Genomic DNA, 23721 nt, shown 5'->3' on the forward strand with positions numbered 1-23721 from the left:
GGCACTGTATGACTTTGGAAGGCCATTGGCTAATTTAGTTGAGTTCTCTGATGTGCAAGAAGCAAAGATGAATGCAAGCTGTTTTTAAGATTTTTTACGATTTTTTATTTATCCATTTGAGAGTGAGAGCATGAGTGGGTGGGGGGAGGCTCAGAGGGAGAGGGAGAAACAGACTCCCCGCTGAGCAGGGAGCCCGACGCCGGGCTCCATCCCAGGACCCCGGCAGGCAGACGCTCGACCCACGAAGCCTCCCAGGTGCCCCGATATTGTGCGTTTATTGTAAAGATAAGTATTCAGGCACAGCTGGGAGAGGCTGAGCAAACCTGGAGCTGCTTGGTGGAGGTGTCCTTGAGCTCATCTGCAGGGAGAAGGAGCCAGATGAGTATCCTCTGGTGCTCTACCGTTCACCGCCTCTTTTCCGCACATCTCTCTCTCTCACTTTCCTTGCTTCCCCCCCGCCCCCGGCCCCGGGATTTTACTTCCCGCTCCTCTACAGATCTTTTCTGCTCCTCACACTCTCTGCTTCCTCCTCCCTTCGGCTTGCCAGCACCGCTCCTGGCCCTGCCACCCCCCCTCCGTGCTTCCCTAGATGCAGACTCCCAGCTTCAGCTCCTGTTGCCATCTGCCCGAGTATTTCTGCTTTCCTGTTCAAAATTCTAGCAGCCGAAGGTATGGCTCACCCTTAAGAAATTAAACATAGAATTACCATCTGATCCGGCCACGGCACTTCTGGGTATATATAGATCCAGAAGATGTGAAAACAGGGACTTGGTACTGCTACACTCATGTGCATGACAGCATCATCCGTAATACCCAAGAGGTGAAAACAGCCCAAACGGCCATCGCTGGGTGTATAAACAAAATATACATGTGATGTGATGTTCGGCGGGTGAATCTTGAGGACATGGTGCCAAACGAAAGAAGCCAGACACAGAAGGACAGATACTGTATGATCCCACGTATATGAGGTACCCGGAGTTCGCACATTCACGGAGACAGACAGGAGGGGGGCGGGGCTGCCAGGGGGGAGGGGAGCATGGGGGGGGAGCGGAGCATGGGATGGGAGGGGAGTGTTTAATGGGTATAGAGATTCTGTTCTGGAAGCTAAAAATGATCTGGAGATGGATGGTGGTGATGGTTCTTCACAGTGCGAACGTACTTAATGCTACCATACACTTAAGAGTGATGAAAGTAGTAATTCTTATGTAGATTATAGCACAAGTAAAAAAAAAAAAAAAGTCCCAAGAGCGATTTAACGTACGGCTTCCTCATTAGTTCCTTGAGATATAATTCACATACCGTTGTGTCCTCTTAAAGGTGCGATTTAGTGGTTGTTTGTACGTGTGTCGAGTCACACAACTACCACCACTCACTTTAGACCATTCTCATCACCCCGCAAAGGAACCCTGTTCCCATTAGCCGTCACTCTCCATCCCCCCGCCCAAGCCCGGCCCCTGGCAAACACGAATCTACCTTCTCTGTCTCTGCAGATTTGCTTCTGCTGGACATTTCACCTGGGTGGAGTCCTACAACACATGGGTTTTTGTGTCTGGCTTATTTCACTCAGGATAATGTCCTCAAGGTTCATCCATCCGTGTGGTAGCGCGCGTCAGTATTTTGTTCCTTTTCATGGGTGAATAGTATTCCGTTGCATGGATAGACCACGTTTTATTTATCTGTTCCTCCCTTGGTGGACATTTTGGATGGTCTCCACTTTCTGGCTGGCTTGCATAACACTGCTGGGATGCACATTTATGTACAAGTTTGCGTGTGGGCCTGTTTCTCTTGGGTAGGTCTCTGGGAGTGAATTGTTGGCTCCGGTGCTAAATCTATGTGTAGCTTTTTTTCCTATTAGCTCTCAAAGCCCCACTGAAGTGAATCCCAGGGGACACCAGCCCTGGCATGTAGAGATCCCTGCTGATGACACCTGGACACTTTGCTTCTCACCTCTGCACACAGGGAGAGTGGCAGGTGACTGAGGTTTGAAAAGGAGGAGGGACTTCAGGTCACCAGAGCCTGAGTCAGAAGGAAAGACGGGGAATTTCTCTGGCCAGGGTTCACGGCAGCGGATGTTGGCATGTAGCCAAGTGAGATCGGAGTCTGTCTGTTTCTCAAGCATTCTCATGGCTGGATACGTTACACGTCTTCATTATAATGCAGGATGTAGGAGTCTCGTTGTCAGTAAGATGGGCTACGTGAGAGAGATTTCTGCCCTCTGCTGGGGGAATGTGGCTGGGGTTGAGCCCGAGTTGAACCTGGCCCTTCTGTCTTCCTTTCAGATACTTGATCAAATTTTTATCCAAGCTATCAGAATATCAAGATGTAAACAAGATGACTCCCAGTAACATGGCAATTGTGTTAGGACCCAACCTCCTGTGGCCGCAAGCAGAAGGGTGAGTGCACAGGGAGGAACATGCGGAGGGGTGGCGTGTGGGCGGGACAGCCAGGGCCCCAGATAAATCATCAGCCTCTTTTATTTGTCAAGTCCTATTTCTCTCTTGGCCTGCTCATGTTTTAGGCTCAGGAGAAGACCCAGAATTCTGCAGATCTTTCTCAATGATGGTCTCAGAGCTACAGGCCTGCAGTGAGCTCGGGTCTTCTCTGAGCTAATCTGAGTCCGCAGTGGGCCAGGCAAGCTCTTCTAAGCCTTCCTCACGCTCTGTGAAGAGCACACATCCCAGCATCTGGATGCAGGGGATGGAGGGCTGTCTCAAAAGAGAGAACAGAGTTGGAAAGCAGATGAATCCGCATTTGTGAGAATCACACCTCACAGTGAAAGGTGCCTGATACTTGGTGATTTCGTATATATTACTCATTCACACGTCTCTTGTAAGGAGGACATCTATGGAAAGGTGAAGTGTCCTTCCAAAGAGAAAGCCTGCTCTCAGACCTAGGTCAGCAGGCTTCCGGTCCAGGGGCCGTTCCCAGGCTGCGCAGCCAGGTCTGCCTCGGCTCGTAACCTGGCCCTGCCCCCTCTCTGCTCTGTACTCGCAGGAACATCACGGAAATGATGACCACAGTTTCACTGCAGATTGTTGGGATCATCGAGCCCATCATCCAGCATGCAGACTGGTTCTTCCCTGGGGGTACGTGGTGGCATCAAGATACGGGAGTTGGGGGCCGGGGGAAGAATAAGAGTGTTACTGTGAGTTCACAACTTCTGAAACCAAAGGTGTTTGTCATTAATCCTCCTACACACACGCGTGAGTCATGGCGGTTTCTTACTATCTAATCCCCGACTGAGCGACATTCTGGCCACAGGGGTCCACTGCCCACACTAACCAGCCAACAACCATAGCGATCTTAGTGAAATCTCTGGTTTCCAATCCTTTTCAATGTTTTATCTTTGGTTTTCCAGAAAGACAATGTCGTCATCTATAAATAATAGTACTGCCTCTTGTTTTATTTTCTTGACTTACTCCATTGGCCAGCACTTTTCCAGTGGTGTTAAATAACAGCAGTGGGAGTGGGCATTGCCCTCTTTCCTGATTTGATTAAGACTGCTCTGGTGTTTCACTTGTAACCATGAGTTTTGAGATAGATGATTTTGTCTTTTTCCGAGAGTACCCATCTGTTCCTGTTTCACTGAGTTGGCTTTTAACCATAAATAGAAACTGCTTTATTTAATGTTCATCATATTAGTGTGATAGGTGAGCACTTGTGTTCACCTGCTAATAGGATGAATTATATTAGGATGAATTCGTATCAACAGACGACCTAACGTTGAACCACGGGACACAGTTTTCTAGGGGTAAGGTGTAGAGGACAGGCCGCATCAGCTCATCTCTCTTCTGGCCGGGAACGGCGTGACCAACAGATCGCGTACACCCATTCTCTCATCCCTGCAGAGATAGAGTTCAACATCACAGGGAATTACGGGAGTCCCGTACACGTGAACCACAACGCCAACTACAGCTCCATGCCCTCCCCAGACATGGACCCCGCTGACCGGCGCCAGCCCGAGCAGGCCCGCCGGCCCCTCAGCGTTGCCACGGATAATATGATGCTGGAGTTTTACAAAAAGGATGGGTATGAACCAGTGTCCCTTTCTCAGCGTTGGAGGGGCGGAGGGGGGAGGGGTGGGGAGTTAACACCAAACCAGATTGCCGGGAAGGTTGCACTCTCTAGCAGCGGTGTAGGCGATGTGTAGCAATTAAGCTGTTGCCTCCTTCTCTGTGTTTCCCCTGTGCTGTTGTGACTGAGTCCCTTGGCTTGCTTCCCTTGCTCTAGCGACAGAGGTAAGTGCAGTATTGATTACTTCTCACCGGAAGGAAGGAAAAAAAAAAAAAGTTGGCCAACAAGGGCAATGAAAAGAAATACGTGAACACTTTATTTTCACTCAAAATGTATAAACGTAGGTCAGTTCTCAAATCCCAAATGGTTTTTCACTGACAACGGCTCTGCTCCTTCCCATTCTCCAGCAACACTCCTGCATAAGCATCTCCTGGAATGCGTGGTTGAACGTTTCCAGGTTCAGTCTCTTTGAAACAGAGAGCAAACCTACACTTGAAGCAACCTGAATGTAAAGTCCTTGTAAGTGTTTAAGACGCCTTCCCATCGTTGATGATTGATACCTACACCTTCTATGATGGAGTCCCCACGAGACTCATAAATGCATTCAACTTCATTTACATGGCAACGGCCCTCTCGACACTCCTATTCAGATCAGGTCACATAACGTGTTAACTGCGTACTGTGGTTCCCAAAACCAATAAAGTGGGCATAAACAGGTTTGGTAACAAGCACAGCTGATCCGTGCGGAGCGGCAGCCACGACAACCAGAGTATGTGCATTGAGAGCACCCCGCAAGTTCAAGGCATCAGCGGAATGTGTCTTACAGAAGGAACGGGGATTGCATTGTTTGCTCCAGCAAGCCAGTCGAGTAAACTTTGGTTAAGAATTAAAAATTGCGGCTGTAGCACAAAATTCAGCAGCTGCTCTTTCAAAATGGACCAGGAGCATAAAGCACTGAATGGGAATATATTATCAGAGATTCGGACAACAACCTTCCGCCTCCCTGACAGATCTTGAGGCAGCCAGAAAGATCTCCTTCCTCCCAAGGAAGGGCCTCAGAGGGGAGGTTGAAAACCAAGAACTGTAGGGGTGCATCTTACTGTTCACCCCTCTTGGTTTCTGAGTGGGAGCTGGCCCTGGGGACCTGACCTGTGTCCTGGGATGATGGATCCCTGCTTGTCTCCTCACCCTGCGGAGACCCTTGCTGTGTGAGGCAGCCAGGGAGTTTTCTGCTCTGTGCTGTTGGTTATTGTTTCTCCAGCGAATGGGGAAAGAAAAACTAGAAATTCCTAGAAGTTGGAGAGAGTAAGGGGAAATTCCTTAAATCTTTTTTTTTTTTTTTTTTTAAGATTTATTTATTAGAGAGAGAGTGGGGGCGGGAGCAGAGGGAGAGAGAATCCTGAAGCAGACTCCCTGCTGAGCGCAGAGTCCAAGGACTCGGGGCTCGATCCCAGGACCCTGAGATCATGACCTGAGCTGAAATCAAGAGTCAGATGCTTAACCGACTGAGCCACCCAGGTGCCCCTTGAATGATGATATGTTAAGCAACTGCCTCCTCTCTGATGACGATCGGTCATTCAAGAACTTGGTAAATGATTTGCCCGTTCCGCACACTGTTCTGATTTAAAGCCAAAACTGCCACCATCAACTTTAAGGGTATAGGGAGGGGATGCGCTGCATAAATTATTCTTGCACGCTAAATGGATGTGGTTTGTGTATTTTAAAATTTGTATTAAACATGAAATTAAGTGGAGGGCTTACTGGTTTAGGGTCACCCTTGCTCCGTTGCCTAGGGTACTGGCCCAGGTGCTTTAAGGTACAGTGAGCTTGCAGATGATCAGTTTCTAACCAGCTTTCCCAGAAACAGAAGCCTAAAGTTGTAAGTGTTCTGGGGCGAGAAGAAAGCCATTTGCATCAGCTGAAGGCCCCTGTGCTATTTTAGCAATACTAGGGGAATTCTCCACATTTATCCCATTTCTGAGCTCTGAAAATCTACGGACACATTTTAAAGTCTTCATACTACCCTCTTGAAACACTGACAAATTGAAGCTCACTTTACGAAAGCATTTTGGTCAAGTTAAAAAAAAAAACAAACAAACAATTGTATATCATTTTCCTGGCTGATGGCTGTTATGACCTAGACATCATACAAAGTGGTTCACTCCCATCCCAGCTCCAGGCTTTGGTCCTGCTGCCTTTGATTCAGGATGACTCGGGAAGCTGAGTTTCTTTAGCAAGACCTGGAGGCAGATTTTGGAGCTCACATCCACCTTTCTCATTATTGTGGTTGGCAGAATAATGGTCTCCCCCAAAAGCTAGCAGCAGGTCTTGAACCCTGGAACCTGTAAATACTACCTTATTTGGGAAAAGGGTCTTTGCAGATATGATTAAAATAAGGACCGTGAGGGACCACTCTGGATTACGAGGGTGGCCCCTAAATGCAATCCCATATATCATAAAATGCGGAAGGAGATTTGACATAGGCACGCGGAGAAGGAAAAATGCGAAGATGGAGCGGAGAGAGATTTAAGGATGTGGCCGCATGCCAAGGAATGTAAGCCACCAGAGGCTGGAAGAGGCAAGAAACAGCTTCTCTCCTGGAGCCTCCGGAGGGAGCACAGCCCTCCTGCCATCTTGATTTCAGCCCGTTGCCACTGATTTTGGCCTCCAAAAGGGCGAGGGACTAGATTTCCGTCATTTACCGACTTTGCGGTACTTGTTACTGTAGCCACGGGGACCTAATACATCCCTCCACATGCCAGGAGCTTCGTGGTAGAAATGGCAGCAGGTGCTTGGTCCTCCCCCCACTGAGGGTCGAAATCTAAGCGCACTCCCTCTGACTATGAGCTGGCCTCAGCGACTGACTTATCTACCAGAATGTGGCAGAAGTGATGTGCTAGGACTTCGGAAGCTGGGTCAGAAAGAGCCTTGTTGATTATGCCTGGGTCCCTTGAGTACTCACTCTTAGAACCCTGTTACCTCGCCGTGTGGGAGCCTGGGCAGCCCCTCGGAGAGCAGTTCAAGCCCCCGGCCTTCACCCCCAGCTGAGCACCGAGCTGACAGCCCTCACCCACTTACCAGCTTTGGGAGGGAATGGTCTCGGAGTCTTCCTCGCCAGGCCGAACCTTCTCAGCTGATGCTGTATTCAATACATAGCTGTGCCTGCCAGACTCTGCCAAGAGTGTGGATTTGTGACCCAGATAAAAAATAAGCTGCTTCGTTTCGAGGGTGGCTCGTTACGCAACAAAAGATAGAACAAGCTTTTAAAAAAAAGAAGGCTGCTCTCCGGTGGCCCCGACCCCATTCTTCAAGGCTGCCCTGATTGGCCTGGGCTGGGATTCAGGCACTGGTACTTTTTAAAAGTGTCCTGGCTGATGATTCTCATGTGCCTGTAGGGTTGAGAAGCACTGAATCACAGAAAGATTTTGCCGTTCTGAATAAAGAATTTGGCAGGGATACAATTTTTTAAAAATTTTTCAAAATTTTCCTTCTGTAGCCCTCGGGTGTTGGCGTGAGATACGAGCTGTCCTGACTCTGCCAACACTCTGAACCACAAAGTATTGATTAGGTCACCCCGTGTGCCCTTGCACCCTGTGTGAGCTCCGACTTGGAAATTTGAGGCTACAGGTTACTATGTATTTTTCATGCCTTGTTAGTACTGGCTTTTTGTTTTGTTTTATAAAATAGCGACATCTGTTTCATGGATCCTTTGTCCCAAATAATACACGAAAATAATCTTGCAGATCCCTTTTATTTTTCTGACGACGGCAGTGTCATCCCTGGTCCCATCAAATATTTTTTTATGTGAGCCCTACTGCCTTCTTTTTTTTTTTTTTAATTTTTATTTATTTGACAGAGACAGCGAGAGAGGGAACAGAAGCAGGGGGAGTGGGGCCCTACTGCCTTCTAAAGAGTTGGCCAAGAGGTCTGCACTCTCTTGCCCGTTGGTCAGGGGGGACCCATAGTCCCTCAGCATTTGTCTGATGCCTCCATTGGCCACGTCCCTGGCAGAGTCGGAACAAACTCAGCTGGGATCGTTGAGAGGACAAGCCTGGAGGTGAGAAGAGAAATGATGTCCATGGTGGACCATCCTTCCTCGTTCACGTCTCCCTCTGATGGCTCTCGTCCTCCCCCTTTCTACTCCTCTCTGCCTCCTGCCTGCTGCCAGCCGTACACTTCAGAAACCCCACTGGTACCACTGCTCCCTATCCCATACACACAGTCTCCCTGCTGCCTGTTTGCTGCCTTCTGGCTCCGGCCCATGCTCTCCACTGTTACCCTCTTGGCTGACGTCTGTCCCGCTGTGCCGGCTCAGTCCTAGCCTCTGGAGTCCCAGCAGGATGGCAGTCTGTCCACAGAAATCCCAGTGGCCTTGGCTCTTTATACTCGGAAGACCGATGCATAGCTCCTCTTTCAAGTCTGGAAACTTGACGTGCCTGCCGCCATTTTGCTTGTCTCACAGCGGTCTGGTCCTCAGAGATGCGCTACCAGAGCCACTTGACTGCAACCCCAAAATCTATGTGGTCTCCCCTAGAGCTCAGTTTGGTGTGTGACGCATCCTTCGCCTGTGTTTGACACCTGCTCTGCGATGGGTCTTGTCCCACCCACCTGGACCTTCATCTAGATGTCCAGCAATTTGGAACAGGCACCTTTAATTGAGAAGGTTCGGGAGCAATGTGAAAGGTGCTCTATGGACGACTGGTTCCACTGTTGGTCGTATTGGGTTGGGAGGGGACAGAAACCTGGGGTCTGATGGGCTACTGAAGCCAGTTCACGTAGTGTATGACTTCTTAGGGTCTTTAGCACATTGTCACGGGTCACAGATCTTCATAAGGTGGCTGTGGCATGCTTCCTTTCCCAGATTTATTAAATCAGAAAACCCATGGCCACCCGACGACCGGAACTAGGGGCTTCTATAATTGCAGATATTAGGGTGCTCTGCAGACCCTGTGGGGGAGGATGGACAGGGCACAGAGACCATGACCCCGAAAGGCATGTCACTGTGGCTAGCTGGTGCAATAATTTTATATCAGATAGAGCCTGAAGCTGTCTGAAGACGAGCTTACCTAGAAAGCCATCCCGGGTACCAGTGGGAAATTTGACTCCTATTATGGGTTTGCATTGGCCAAATGGACCTTGTTAGAGGTATATTCTTGGCCTGGGGCCCCAGCACAGCTTCCACACCGCCAGGATTTACACGTTTGTGGGTGCTGAGACTGGGTCTGCGAAATGTGGCCAGATGACTCCAGCCTTTATTTGTACTGGGGAGGTGAAGAAACTTCATTGTTATGTATTTAAGAAAGGAATTATCTATCCCCGGTGAACTGGAAATTACCTGATTCTGGCCTTTCCCAGGTGAGTGTAGGCAAGGCTAAGTTTTAGCACGTTCAGGTTTCCTGTCACTCACCATCTGGGGGCCCCACAGGCCCCTGCCACTGCTCCCTGGCCCCCAAGTTTATCTTAAACATTCCCTGAACTTACAAGTCTTCAACGGATGCTTGGGGACCTTCCCAAATTCCCCAGGCTCTGCCATCTGATGGCAGATGCGTTTCTTGTCTCTTCTCTCTTGGCTGGCCTTTGCCAAATGTAACTGCTTTTTAGAACAGCAATCCAGATCTCTCTAGACTTGTGTATTTCAAAACCATATTTTAGTTAGTACCTCTGGCTAGGCTTGTTCCTGACCAGGATTCAAAAGCAGCGTGGCAGATGTCTGTCCTACAGAGGGGAAAAAAGCAAAAAGCACCTGCTAATCTTGACGATCCATTCCCTAGAATGGTTCACAGCAAACTTCTGCTCCGTGATAAATGCGTTCTTTATGTAGATGCCTGATCTTCTCTCTTTCAGATTTGGGCTTTTTTTCTTCCTTCTTCCTTCCACTGGTGCAGTCCTTTGTCTCTTAATTTTTAAGGTTCTGGATCTTGTGCTTTCCCTGTGTGGCCTACCAGGTTACAGACTTCACAACAGGAATACCACTTCATTTCCTGCATCAGGGGAGACATTTCTAGGTCTGACCTTTCTACTCCCTTGTCCACGTGCCTTGTGGGAGAAGAATCTCCCTTACGTGAAAGAGCCCTATTATGGACATGCAAAGGATGAACTTTGGGGTCGGGCTCTCTTCCGAGTTCAAATTCTGGCCACGTGACCTTGGGAAGTGACTTACCCTCTGCATGCCTCCATTTCTTTAGATGCAAAGTGGGGAACTAAGAGTTTGTTTTGAGCATTAAGTAAAATCTTACTTAGGAAGCATTCAGAAAAATGCCCAGCCTGTGGGAAGCGTCAGCTGCTTCGAGGACACAGACTAGGTTTTTGAGTGCCGTTGTCCTGTTTTTAAGATGGCGACATGCCTGGGCATGCTTCTCCAGGAGGAACTCTGCCTGGCCCCTTCCTTTGCCATCACACTAAGAACGCCATGAATGTCTGTCTGTCTGTCTCCACCCACCCACAGGCGATCGGGCTAGTTTCGCAAGCACAAAATAGGGGCTGGCCGAGGACTGTGAAGGACTGGCCTTCTGTAGGGTGAAGGGTTGTGGCCGTTTCTGCCCGAGCCTCCTGCTCCCCATCATAAGTTTTGTTTCCCAAAGAACCTTTCAGCCAAGATGAGACCTTTCTGGTTCGGCCCTTCTTTCCTGCGCAGATGCCCTGGGCTAGGCGGTAAGACTTCAGGAAAGAAGAGGATCCCCTCTTTGTTTTTCTGTTCCTTAAGCCTAGAGTCCTCCACGGATGCTTTCCCCTCCTCTGAAACCCACAGTGGCCCATCTCACCAGATTCCTGAAAGACTCAGGAAGCTAGGAAAAAGGGGGACTCTCTTGTTCGGTCCCCTTCTACCAGAGAACCCCCCGCCCCCCGATCTTTGGTGTTTTGTTAAGAAGGGAAGACAGTCTCGTGGCAGATCCTGTAAACCCAGGTGGCATGACCCAGATGGGGGTCTTCCCAGTGTCTCCATCTCCCGCTAGCCTGATTCACGGGCACCGTATGCTTCTGTCCCCTTCCTGTCAGCCTGTTTTAGGCGTAGGTTCACGATCTATTTCTTTCTCCATGAGGATTACAAAAAAACAAAACTGTACTTGGCACCTATTAGGACAGAGCATTACCATCATCAAGCCTGCCGCTTGTTGGCTTCTTAGCAGGTGCTTAGTAATTTGTACACACTGTTCTTGTTCTTTGCAACCCTAAGGAGGAGGGGTCACTATTATTCCCATTTTACAGAGAACCATCAGAGGAAACTAGCTGTTCAGTAACTCATCCCTATCACACAGTAATGGGAAAATCTGGGATTCAAACCCCAAATCCCTCCTTCCAGAGGGCAGTGCTGCTCCCCTGGAGCACTGGAGTGAGCAGGATAGGGAGTGGGGTCACCCCATTGCCTAGCTGCCACTCCAGCTCCTCACAGTCCAGCTACCCAGCCTCTATCTTCCCTCCATGAACGTGCCCCATGATTCTCTATGTTCTCCAACTTGTCAACCCCGTAAAATGCCATTGGCATAGCCAGATGGACTTCTTATAGGGCACACCCTGTGTTTCCCACCCCTCACCCATCACTGTGGCCCCTTGAGTGGCCACTTGGCTTCCTTCCCCAGGTTAAGGGTCCAAGAGCGTGCTAAATGTATCTTACCACTCAGTCGCTGGTAAATTACCTTCACAGCAATGCTGGAAATGGAATGGGAGGTATTAGCCTCATTCTGTAGATGAAGAGTGGCTTAACTGGGTCTAGAGGCTTGGATGGTTCCAGAACCTATTCCCCGATACCGTCTGTTAGGAAAGGTACAAAGTGTGTCCTATGATAAGTTCCATACAAATATAAGGTCCGGTAGACTAGGAGGAGTTCAACAGGGCAGATTGCGCGTCAGTAGGAATTGTCATTGGGTCCCCCCTCCATGCATCCCAATGATGAGTGGCTGAGAACTCTGAATTCCCTGCCCCCTTGGCTCTTTACCCTAAAAGACAGGAGTGGGAGACAGGCATCCCAGGGCCAAATGCGGGCACTCCTTTCCTGCCTCCTTGCTCCCACCTCCCACAGGACCCAGAAAAAGCCAGAAGCGAGGCTTGCCCTGAGGTCCTTTCCAGGATTCTGGAACATACTCCTGCCTTCCGCTTATTAATTTCCAAACCCTTTGCTTCTAACAGAGCTTCTTCCCGGCCTCTGGCTTCTTGCTCTGCCCTGGATTCATCTCTGAAGGGGTCTGAAAACCAGTTCCTCTAAGTTTTCTCCAGGAAGCACTGGGCCACGGGAAATCTTGGACATCCAGACTGGCCTGAGAGATCTGGGCAGTGACTTCTAATGGAGTCAACAGTGTTTGATTAATTATACTTCCATTTCACTCCTCTCTCGGTAAACACAATCAGTTTCTTGACTCTGACAACTGTTGCTTCTGTCTGTGATAAAACAACAGAAACTTCTGTAACCTTTGGGTTGTATTCCTCCCATCTTTGAATAGCTTCCCCTCTGTGGCAGTGTGCCAAGCAGTTTTACCATTTTTGTCTTCAGGTTGGGTTTTATGTAGACATTCAAACGTTTAAATATTCCATTTATTTATACCAATTTTTTTTTCCCTGAAAGCAAATATGCGTTGAGTCCCCCCCCAAGAGCGCTGCCTTTGTGGTTGATTTGTAAAGATTTGTACTGCTTTTCGAAAAGATGGGCGAATGTTTGATGCACGTGCAGTAGGACCGTGAGGAGCTGCCTCCCCTCAGAAAGGAGTTTCAGCGGGGAAAGTGGGGATTGCATGCGGCACAGCGGTGTCTTTGTAAAAGCAGAAGCGTGTGCTCAGCTCTTGGTTCTTGGTTGCTGATTTTTGCCACGGGTACTTCCCGGGTCTCGCTCAGTGTGTCCCCCATGCCCTGGCTGACCCCTTTGCTTGGTAAACCGGATCACCAGGGCGCCTGGTGTCTGAGCTTTCTGATGCTTGAAGATGCCGTTGGAAGTAGAAGGCATCCCCCAGGAGCCCTGATCCTGGAGCCCATGCCCGCCTGGTGCTTCCCCACCCCCACCCCCAAATGGAAAGAGCATAGGGTAAGGAAAATGGGGTAAGACCGACATCCCCTAGGGCTCCTTCTGTTGATCACCATCGCGGACATCTTGCATGCATGTCATCCTCGCTCACCAGTGCAGCTAAGTGCTTCCACTTCCCTCCCCCAAGTGGAATATGAAGCTTGTTGGCGCTTTTCATCCTGATAAATTTGGAAGCCCATAGTTTGATAGTCCCTTGCAGTCCCCTTTAAATGTCAGGGGATGCAACTGGACCTTTTCCCCGAGTTTTGCCTGGCCCCCAAGAGTGATTCTGGAGCTCCTGCTTATTTATTGGCGGAGGGTCTGCAGACCCAAGAGGTCTTGAGAACTAGTGGGTCCTGGAAAGAGACCCAGCCCCCGGAACCCCCGCCCCCAACTCCCCAGGTGCCTCCTCGGAGCCATACAAGGGAGGTGAGAAATAGTAACAATGACAGGACATGAAAAGTGTCAGGAGGCTGTCATTTACTGCCATCTCACTGCGGGCTGTACCCCATGGCTCGCTCCCTTAAAGGACCCAAATCCTACCCGATACAGCTCATCTCCAAACCTGCACCTTTTTTGTTGGTTTGTTGGATCTCGCTGCTGGTCTCTAAGGTAAATGCCCTGCTGGGTGGGCAGAATTCATAGTGTATGAGCTCTATGCCTCTGACCGGTGTGGGGCAGAGTAAGCACCCGATCACCCTCTACCCACACCCCACTGTGCCTCTCTATCCGCAGCAGACACAGATGCCGGAAGGTTTCCTCCCTGCTCGAATGTCTGTGTCTCCCTCAGTACGGCAGAGGTCAGGTCTTGGCTTCGTCAGTGAAGGTCTTGACTTCATAGCACAGTACCAGTTAGCTCCTAGACCAGAGGAAAGAAAGAATAGGCTTCCAAATCATGTAACTTGGAAGCCAGCAGAAGTCAGCTAGTTCTGACTTTTATTCCCCCCTTAGGACACCCTCTCCGCCCCCACTCCTGACACCCCTACCCCTACACACACCAGTATCCGCTCTCCAGCTTCTCTCTTTATTCATGTTGGAATAAAGGATAGGAACTTCACCCCTTCAAACAGAAGAGTCCCTTTAACTAGAGAGGCCAACTAAATCGAATCAAATTCATGGCACAGCGAAAGCCTCACGCTCACACCCTGACCTTGACAAGACAACCTGGGTGTCCAAAGGAAGGCATAGTTTTTTTGACACTAATATCTGTATGTTTCTGTCCCTGCAGCCTTAGGAAAATCCAAAGGTACGGTATCCTCGGGTAGCTACGAGGCCATGTTCAATCTCTGAAAACAAAGCAAGCCATGCGTTTAGTGAGCTCTGCGAGAGAGTGGATGTGCCGTGTTTGGTTGCTTGGCCGACTTAACGGGAGCTGGGTCTCCGTGGTTGAAACTGAATCGCAGCCCGGAGTGACCATAGGCATGGTCAGCCCCTTACCTGCCGAGTAGACCCGCGGGTGTGGCCAGCAGAGATTGTAGCTCGGCCAGGGTTCCCGGGCTAGTGCAGGAGTCCTGAGTCAGGCCCGTGCCCTAGACCCCAAGTGACAAAAAAGGACGCATATTTAGATTTAGAGGTCTCCCGCTGGTCAGTGCCACGTTTTAGTGCGATGCTGCCCCGCTGCCGCCCCCCGCCCCCATCCTGCCCACCTCCATCTCCCACTTGGGGGTTGGGAGTGAGTGCCCCCAGAGAGGCTGCATTCTGCTCTGGGGGCGAGCTTGGACTCCACACGCAGGTCCTGAGGCCAGCTGGCTTTGGCAGAGGGAGGAAGCGGAGCCGCCCGGCGCGCCGGGGGCCGGGCCCGGAGCAGCCTCGGGCGGGCGTGCGGGTCGCAGCGCCCCGGCCCGGCCTCGCTTCCCCGGGCCCAGGAGGGTGCTAAGGCTGCGCTGTTGTTCTCCTGGCGGACGTGCTTGAATGTGTCCGCTGCGCGGGGGAGGGCGCGTGCTCCTGGTCACGCGTGGGTAAGCGGGTGTCTTTGTGTCCCTCGCCAGCATGGGCGTGAGGGTCATGGACACGTCCTGGGTGGCTCGAAGAGGCTCCTCGGCCGGCAGGAAGGCGTCCTGCGCCCCGCCCACCATGCAGCCCCCCGCGCCGCCCGCCGAGCTTGCCGCGCCTCTGCCGTCGCCCCTCCCGGAGCAGCCCCTGGACGGCCCCGCGGCGCCCTCGCTGTCGCCGTCGGGCTTGGGCCTCCAGCCCGGGGCCGAGCGCACCAGGTAAGCGGGGCCAGGCCGGCCGTGGCGCGCGCGCGTGCACGCGGGCCGGGGGCGGGTGGGCCGCGCTCCAGGATGCTGTCACCTCCCCGTTCCCGAGCCTTTGCGTTTGGCGTTCTGCATCCTGCTGGTACGCAGCGAGGGATTCCCAGGATTCCCAGCACACACACCCCCCCAACTCCCCCCGAATTGTCGGATGGAGCTTCCCAATGATGAGTGGCTGAGAACTCTGAATTCCCTGCCCCCTTGGCTCTTTACCCTAAAAGACAGGAGTGGGAGACAGGCATCCCAGGGCCAAATGCGGGCACTCCTTTCCTGCCTCCTTGCTCCCGAGAGTTCCCGGGCTTCCCGAGAATAGCATCCCCCAGCAAGCGTGTAAGGTGGCAGCTCGCTAAGGCCGTGAGAGCGGAAAGTTGCCAACTCTCGTCCCCCCTTCCTCTTCTGCCGGAATGACTTCCCGGTTTTGAAATGCATGGTTGCGGTATTTCTCCCTTTCTTTCCTCTCTACCTTTAGATTCGGAGGAGCCGTTTTCCCTGCTTACGCGGGCGCAAATCAGGGAAGGAGTGGCGGTCATGTGGTCACTCGCGGCCTGGGGCCCCGTGCAGTGTGATGCTGGGTTGTGTTTCCATTTGTTCCAGGGAAGAAGAAAGCGAGCGAGCTCATGGCACCCCTAGTTCAGTGAATGTTTATGGGGGGCGGAGTCCATCTAGAGATAAAACGTGGGGTCTGTGCCCTTAAGGCAGTCCTGTCCCAGCACGCAGATACCAGACACAGAATCAGGGCACATGGCCATACAGGGTCCCAGCGGAGGGGGGCCTCGTGTGGCCCTTCCTCGGAAGGGGCATCCTGGAAGTGGGAATGGCACAAGTTCTGAGAAGTGGGAAAACTACTTCAAATCCGAGGCCGCTGTGTGTTCTGTTAGCGGGGGCAGCATTCCTCCATGTCCTGCTGAAAAAAATTTTGGAGGCTTTGGGAAGCTGAACCTTTTCATCCAATCTTTTTTTTCCTTTTTTTTTTTTTTTTTTTTTAAGATCTATTTATTTGAGAGAGAGAGAGACAGAGCACAAGAGGGAGAGGGAGAGAATCTTCCGCAGACTCCGCGCTGAGCATGGAGCCCGATGCAGGGCTCCATCTCATGACCCTGAGATCAGGACCTGAGCCCAGACCAAGAGTCGGACACTTGATGGCGCCCCTTCAGCCGATCTTTATCATACACATACACTCACACACAAATACCGCCTCCCTAAATGAAGGGACTGCAGGGTTGGGTTCTTTTTTTTTTTTTTTTTCTCTCCCCTTTTAGTGAGTAGAAGGCATTTCCCCCATGAAGTAGGGAAATGACAAAAGGAAAATGGGACAGTCAGCGTTCAGGAGTGGGGAGCTGACAATGGATGTGCTCGGGTCGTTGATGGCTCCAGCTCAGGGCACGAGGACGCCGGCCCTGGCTGTGCAGTCGCTAGGCGTCAGGTCCCCTTGGGAGAGGCAGGTGCGGGAGAGCAAGTCCTGCAGAGATGCAGAGAAGGATCGCCGTGGACCAGAGAGGCTGACGAGGAGGAAATGAGCGAATAGACAGGAGATCTCCAACGGTTCCCTTTTTGCGCTCTTCTTGGCTTCATCCTGATTTCCCATCTTACAACCGACACCCCGTGCTAAACGCTATTTGACCTATTAAAAATATTTGTAGAAAACGCCCCTCAAAGATGGATTTCCCCGGCTTCTGAAGGTGTTCCCGGAATGTCATAGATGGGTGGCCCCGAGACTCACTCATGAGCCGGGAGCATCACCCGTGGGTTCAGAGTATTTAAGAGGCCGTTGTCATTGCTCATACCGTCCCTTTTTCTTGGGGGTGCCCAGCTCCAAGGCTTTCCCTTGGGTGCCCATGTTCTTCTACCATTCTTTTTGTCTGCCCACATGGATTCTTCCCAATACAAACGGGTGTTCCATTGGTTTTTTTGTTTGTTTTTTCTGTTTTCTGGACATTTGCAGCCCAGGTGATGTTTCCTCCAGTTGCCGGATTCCTGTCCGCCCCCACCCCACCCCCCGGATGTCAGGCCCTCCCCTCCCTCTGGCTTGCTCCAGCCTCCCCATTCTCCACCCAGGCCCACCCCATCCAGACCTGGCGGCTCTCTCCAGCCAGGCTCAGCCTTCGCTTCCCACTCCTCTGCTTGGCATTAACTCTGCCCCTGAACGCTGCTTCCTGCCCCTTCGCACCCCACCTCGCTGCGTCACGTGTCCCCAGAACTAACCTGTCCTTGAGTGTGTCCTAACCAAGCTGCCTCCATCTAGCGCTCCTTAGTAACCATCTTACGCCCCACCTCTCCCCACTGGGTCAGCTGCACCTATGCTGGAGAGAGAGCAGCGAGGCTAAGTAGGTAAATACCTGTTTGGGTGGTGGTGGGGGGAGCGCATCAGGTGGGCGGGAAAAGGACGAGCTGCTTGGTCCCTAGACTCCCGGGGCAGATGTCTTGTCAATCCAAAGGAAGGAAGAAGAGTCTGGTATCCCACAAGAAGCAAGTTTTGTTGCTTGTTTTATGTTTTCTTTTTATCATTTTAACTTCCATTTGATGGTGGCAGAGGTGGAGGGAAGGGTACATAGGTACTTGGCCTTAATACCTGGGTGCCTGGTGACTTTGGGCCTGAGGAAGAATAAAAGACAGGTTCTTAACCCCCGAGTTGTTTTTCGTTAAACAGAGAAGGGAGTCGCTCTTCCAGCCCCTCTGGATGAAATGGCTTTGGTGGTGGGGGCGGCGGGGGGGGGGGGGGGGGGGGATGGGGGGGATTACCCAGGTGTGGTTTGAAGCTCACCCTGAGAAGGAGAGAGCTTATCGCAGCCTTGAACATGACGTTCCCTTAACTCCTTCACTTGGGGAAAACCAGCTGTACTTTGGATTTTGCTGTTCCAGCCCCGGTCCCTGCCTCCCAGCCCTTCTGGCCGTACCCCGCTGGGAAGGGGTGGCGTATCTCTAGGTCTTTAATATTTGGGGCCTCTGGATAAATTTAGGGATCAAAATAGGCTCTGCCTGTTTCTGTGGGGAAGAGGTAGCCTTCACACTGTGAAAGATTTAGGTCCCTAGCCCCATGCCTGATACCCGAGGGCATCAGGATCCAGGTGGTTTCTAACAAGGGTGACAGGTAGTTTTCATCCTGATTTGCTACGGGCTGCCTCCAGCAGAAGTGGGAGAAAGAGCGAGAATCCTTGGAGGGGCTCGGGGTGGGGGGACATCTGGAGCTTGATTAGGAATGTCTGCCGTGGAGGGCATGTTGGGGGATGGGGGGGAGTGACCAGCTGGCCATCTCTTTGCTGTCCCTGTTCTGTGGAGTATGTGCTCGCTCCTTAGGACAATGCCTGGCAGAGAGGCAACAGTGAAGGATGCATCCCCTTTGGGACATGGTGACTGCGGGTGTCCCTTTGTCAGTTCAAGGGATGCCAAAGGCCCTCCCTGCCATTGGCCCTGACCACCCCCCCAAGCCTGGGGGGCTAGGACTTGAACTGGCCATATTTGGGAGCACAGCGGGGTTGGGGGGCTGTGTTCACCCTCCCACCTGCTGGGACTGCTACCAGGCTGGGCCCCAGAAGCCTCCCCCTGCTCGGGGCTGTGCTGTGGAGGTCAGGGGAATCAGAGAGCCGTGGCCACAACACAGAGTGGGGATGCTCGTGGGCTCCTGGCAGACAGAGGGCAGAGGCGTGGAGAGGGCGCTTGCACCTGGGGTGTGGAGGTCGGAGAGGAACGCAGGTCCCCAGAGCCCAAGAAGGGACAGTCACCTCTCCCGGAGCATCTCCGAAGGGCGTGGGGCAGACCAGGAGCTGGCCCAGCGGAGCACGTGGGATTGCGACCCACAGGCTGGTGCTGCGCTGGCCTCGCGGAGTTCGGGGGCGCTTACTCGTCTCGTGTGCTTCTGTTCCAGCACTTCGAAAAGCAAGGAGCTTTCTCCGGGATCTGGGCAGAAGGGAAGTGCAGGCTCCAGCCAGGGGACGCCCGGCGCAGGGACGCAGCCGGGGGCACAAGCAGGCGCCAGCCCCAGCCAGCCGCCCCCCGACCAGAGCCCGCACACTCTCCGGAAAGGTACGGCACCGCGACCCTTCACGCGGGTCTCCGGCTGGGGACAGCTCTCACGCTGCCCAGACACTCGTGCCCCTCGCTTAGCGTGGATGTTGAGAGACCGTGTGACTTCGTGAAAAACCCCTGGGCTGGGCGTTAAGAGCTTTGGGCAGTTAACCAACTCCAAGAGGGACCACTTCATCTTTGTTCCTCGTGTCTCTCACTTGAGCAGCGGGCTCTGGGGGGCGGGGGGGGGCAGGTACGCAGGGCATTGCATCCCATACACTGAGACCTCTGTGCAGACCTCATTGTCCACGACGACAGGTGTCTTCCACGGACCCTGCCAGGCCCTACCGCCACCTCTTAAGATGCTGTGTGGAGTGTTGTGCTGGGGTCCGGCATGGCTGCCTCCCCCTGGGGTTGTTTCTAGAAGGTGACACGGAGCAGGGAATTGGGATTGTGGCTACGGGAGTGCTGGCCTTCGATGCTTCTGGAAGGCTGAGAGTCTGTACAATGACCCAGGAGCCGCCCGACCCAGGATCTGCCACGGAACCCGCGCTCAGAGGCCCAGTTATTCTCTCTGAAATGACCTTCCCAAAGCTAAGGACATGCTCTGCGGTGACATTTCGTAAACGGAGAGCTGCACAGACGGTGTACTTAAACTTTTTTTTTTTCCGGTCTGTTTTCACCTTACGTTCTTTCTTTTTTTTTTTTTTTCATTGTACTGAGCCATTTATTAAGAAATGTGCTGAGCACTCACCTTACGTTCTTTCTTAAGCCAAGCCTCCAACTTACTCAAAAGAACATCTGCTTGAATATGTTCTCGGTTCTGGCCTTTCTGGCTTCCCCCAAAAGTCAGAGCGGCAGAAGGGGAGGCGTGGAGCATGGTTCCAGGGCACCGTGGGGAGATGGGGGACTCCCTTCCAGACACAGAGTTGGGGCACCGCGGTGGCAGCGGGACTTCAGCATCCCGGCACCCCCGTCCGGCACCAGTGGGTCGCCCTTGTGGTCCGGACACACTTTTCTGGCCGTCTTTGTGTGCAGAGCCTTTAAGCCTCCCTCCAGTCCTGGGAGGCAGGGTGACGCCTAAGCCACGGTGTCCGATGGGGTCGGGCCTCCCGGTCCGGGCCAGTGAGACTGCTGCTGCCGGTGGCACATGGGGAGTGTGGCCTGGAAAGCCTCCGGTCCCACCCCCAGGGGGCACTCGGCCGCTCAGCGTCCTCCTTTGGGAGGTCCACCTACCACCAGCTCCCACGTAGCTTTTTTGTGTTTTTAAGCTCGCTAGGTCTTTTCACACTGCGTCTCCAGTTTTATGTCCTGGGCTAGTCCTGTCGTCACCAAGGAGGGGCAAATGCCCTCTCGAACATGGTGCCGTCCCCTGGTCCTCCCCTCCTCCGGCTCGTGCAGGGGAAGACGTGTTGGAGCATCGGTGCCTAGGGCCCCCGCCGGCTGCCCACCCAGTGAGCGATCCTGGCATCAGCCGCCCGGCCGTCGGGAGCTGCCGGAGCAGCTGCTGGGAGAGGCCACCCGGTGCTCGGGTTCGATGGCTGAGAAGCGCTTGTAGGACGGGTCACGATTCTGTGATGCTTTTGCACGCACGAGGCCTTGTAACTGCTACAACCCTGGGAATCCACCGTCCTTGGTCTTGTGGAGCAGAGGTTTAGATCAACTGTCAGGGCACCGGGTGGTTAAGGCGAGGGAGGGAGCTGAAGCCGCGTTGGAGAGCCCATGTCCCTGTCTTGTCCAGGCTGCACGCTGACGGAGCCCGGGGAGCACGCGCCATCGTTAGAGTAGATTTTGTTCCGTGGGGGGTGGAGGGCGAGCGGAGCTGGGAGAGGAGAGTGCCCGAGGCCTCCTTGGGCACCTAAAAGACGGTTCCTTGTGGACTTAGCGCCGTGCCCAGCAGCCCTCGCTTAATCCTGACACGTTGAGTGATCACTTTCTCAGAACGTTTGCCCCTGGACGGGGTCGTCCCGGTGTCCGATTTGGTCATTCTTACGGGTTCAGTGTCCGTGAAACGTGTCAAGTGTTCGTCATCGTGTCGCACGATCGAGTCAATAAAAGGAGGGGGATGAAGGCAGCATGAGGAGGGGGAGCCCGCAGTACATACATCTGCAGAGTCTACGCCCGGAGGGCACGAGTCTGGACAGGAAAACGGGGGAGGCAGGTACACAGGACGGGGCGGGATGGAGCAGTCGGTGGAGGACTTGGCCGTCTGTGGCTCTCAGGATCCAGAAGCTGGCGTGGGCAGGGCAGCCAAAAGCCAGCGTTTCCTGTCCCGCCCCACTCCAGTCGTCCCTCTTGGGCCCTGTGTCACCAACTCCCCCTTCCTCCGTGTACCCCCGACACCTTCTACCACCACGAAGTGAAGTGAGGACACTGGGCGGCCGGCCACGGCCCGTGTACGGGAAATTCGTTCTCCGCTCCGGCCAGGGCCGTGTAGATCGTGGCAGCAATCCGGGGAAAGGGAGATCAGGGAGCAGAGGGGGAGACATGAAAACTTGCAGTTTGAGGTGAATTTTTAGAAACTGCATTGGCTGTCACGGGAGCCGGGTCGCAGGGGTGGCGGTGGGGGGGGGGGAGCGGAGGGAGGGGGCCTTGGGGACAGCCGGCTTCACTTCATGACCTTGTGTGTGCCTGTGTTTTCTCTTTCAGTTTCCAAGAAATTGGCTCCGATTCCACCCAAGGTCCCCTTCGGCCAGCCGGGGGCTATGACCGACCAGTCCGCCGGCCAGCCGTCCCCGCTCAGCCTGTCCCCCACCCCGCCGAGCACCCCATCGCCCTACGGACTGAGTTACCCGCAGGGGTACTCCCTGGCCTCCGGTCAGCTCTCCCCAGCGGCGGCCGCGGCCCCTCCCCTCACCTCCCCTGCCGGCTTCCCGAGCACTGCAGCCAAATCTCGGCCCACCCCCAAGCCCCGACAGAGACCCACCCTGCCGCCCCCTCAGCCTCCCACAGTCAGCCTGCCAGCCGCGAGTCCGCAGTCCACGGAGCACCCCGTGCTGGACGGCATGGCCCCCGGGGAGAGCATGTCGACAGGTAACCAAGCCACAGTGCCGCCACGGTTTTCCACGAACCTCAGCTGGGTGTGCCCAGCGGCGGGATCCCTGGTGCCCCTGCCCGTGAGCACGTCTGTCTGCCCCGGGGTGGTGCCACGCGTGGCTTCTACGATCATCTCGGGAGCCGCCCCCCCTCCCCCCATGAGGCCGGTGGACATCAGCCCCGGGATCCAGATTGTCCTGCAAAAGGGCTCTTTACGGGATTTCTCGCAGTGGATGGCCGCCAGTGCAGGGTCCTGATTCTGTTCCTAATCGGGGGGTTGGGCACTGAGGACTCGGAGGTGGTGCTCGGTGCTTCGGGAGAGGCTGGGGGGCGGGGGGCGGGGCTCTGATCGCAGACTGGTGGCGTCTAAAGCGCAGGGGAGGCGTTTGTGGCTCTCCTTGGGTGGAGTCCGGGCATCTGCAATGGTACAGACCCTTACCTTGAGCCCAGAGGCTGGGAGCCAGACACCGTTTCCTACTGACGTAATAAGCCTTATCAGAAACCTGCATTTCCAGCAGTGTTTAGAGAAGGGCCAGTTTCAGGAAAGATGCCGGTCCCCCTGGTTCTTTGAGGAGCTTATTGACAAGCCCGCAGCTACTAAATTTAGTCTTGCTTTAAGTTTAAAAGTCAAGATGGAGCTATTCTCCACCCCACCCCACCCCCCGCCCGCCGTCCCGGAAAAATGTAGAAGTGTGAAATTACAAACACACCACATTGGGCAAAAACCGTTTGTCGGTTGGAGAAAGAGGACGTTTTGCAACATCTCCCCAGATACTGTGACCACGTGACAATAGACACTCGGGGCGTGTTCGTGGCTAAAGCCAGGCGAGCGTCTCCCTCGTTCAGGGAGGCAGACAAAGCGCTGGACCGTGTCTTGGCAGAGATGCAGGCCACGTGTCACCAGACGGCAGAGCCCGGGCGCGTCCGTTCAGGGTCGCCCCAGGTAGCAGCTGAGGCACACGCGGCCCGGATACGTGCACGCAGCACGCAGATGCCGCACGCGCACACCCCCCCCCCGATACACACACGCAACATGCAGATGCCGCGCATGTGCACACACACACACTACACAAATACCAGATTCAACACACAAACACCCCAGATACATGCAAAACGCAGATACGCTCCACGCACACACAGGTGCACGCACGCATGCACACACACACACCCCAGATACATGCGTGCAACACGCAGATAACGCTCCATGCACACACAGGTGCACGCACGCGTGCACACACACACACCCCAGATACATGCGTGCAACACGCATATACGCTGCACGCACACAGGTGCACACACATGCACGCACACACACACCGCAGATACATGCGTGCAACACGCAGATACGCTGCATGCACACACCAGATACATGCGTGCAACACGCGGATACGCTGCACGCACACACAGGTGCACGCATGCATGCCCCAC

At 53.5% G+C, this 23721-nt stretch overlaps 1 protein-coding gene and 1 long non-coding RNA gene across 7 annotated transcripts in view; one reads left to right on the forward strand and one right to left on the reverse strand.

Annotated features, from left to right (window-relative positions):
- Positions 1-23721, forward strand: part of ARHGAP44 (Rho GTPase activating protein 44) — a 160853-nt gene that overhangs the window by 132792 nt on the left and 4340 nt on the right. For 2 of the 6 annotated variants that reach the window (XM_036067681.2, XM_036067685.2), the window contains exons 14-21: positions 2280-2393; positions 2995-3086; positions 3849-4029; positions 14232-14249; positions 14992-15213; positions 17545-17583; positions 19118-19275; positions 21907-22290. In XM_036067681.2, the coding sequence (XP_035923574.1) occupies positions 2280-2393; positions 2995-3086; positions 3849-4029; positions 14232-14249; positions 14992-15213; positions 17545-17583; positions 19118-19275; positions 21907-22290 (1208 nt within the window). The remainder of the gene's footprint in view (positions 1-2279; positions 2394-2994; positions 3087-3848; positions 4030-14231; positions 14250-14991; positions 15214-17544; positions 17584-19117; positions 19276-21906; positions 22291-23721) is intronic. The other 4 variants (XM_036067682.2, XM_036067683.2, XM_036067684.2 and 1 more) reach the window with 4 other exon arrangements.
- On the reverse strand, positions 216-7216 carry LOC144381179 (uncharacterized). The gene is made up of 3 exons (XR_013446014.1): positions 7093-7216; positions 707-845; positions 216-358 (listed from the first exon to the last, which is right to left on the reverse strand). It is a non-coding gene; the product is annotated as an uncharacterized LOC144381179 (long non-coding RNA).

Source organism: Halichoerus grypus, chromosome 2 (assembly GCF_964656455.1).
Source record: "Halichoerus grypus chromosome 2, mHalGry1.hap1.1, whole genome shotgun sequence".
Lineage (NCBI taxonomy): Eukaryota > Metazoa > Chordata > Mammalia > Carnivora > Phocidae > Halichoerus > Halichoerus grypus.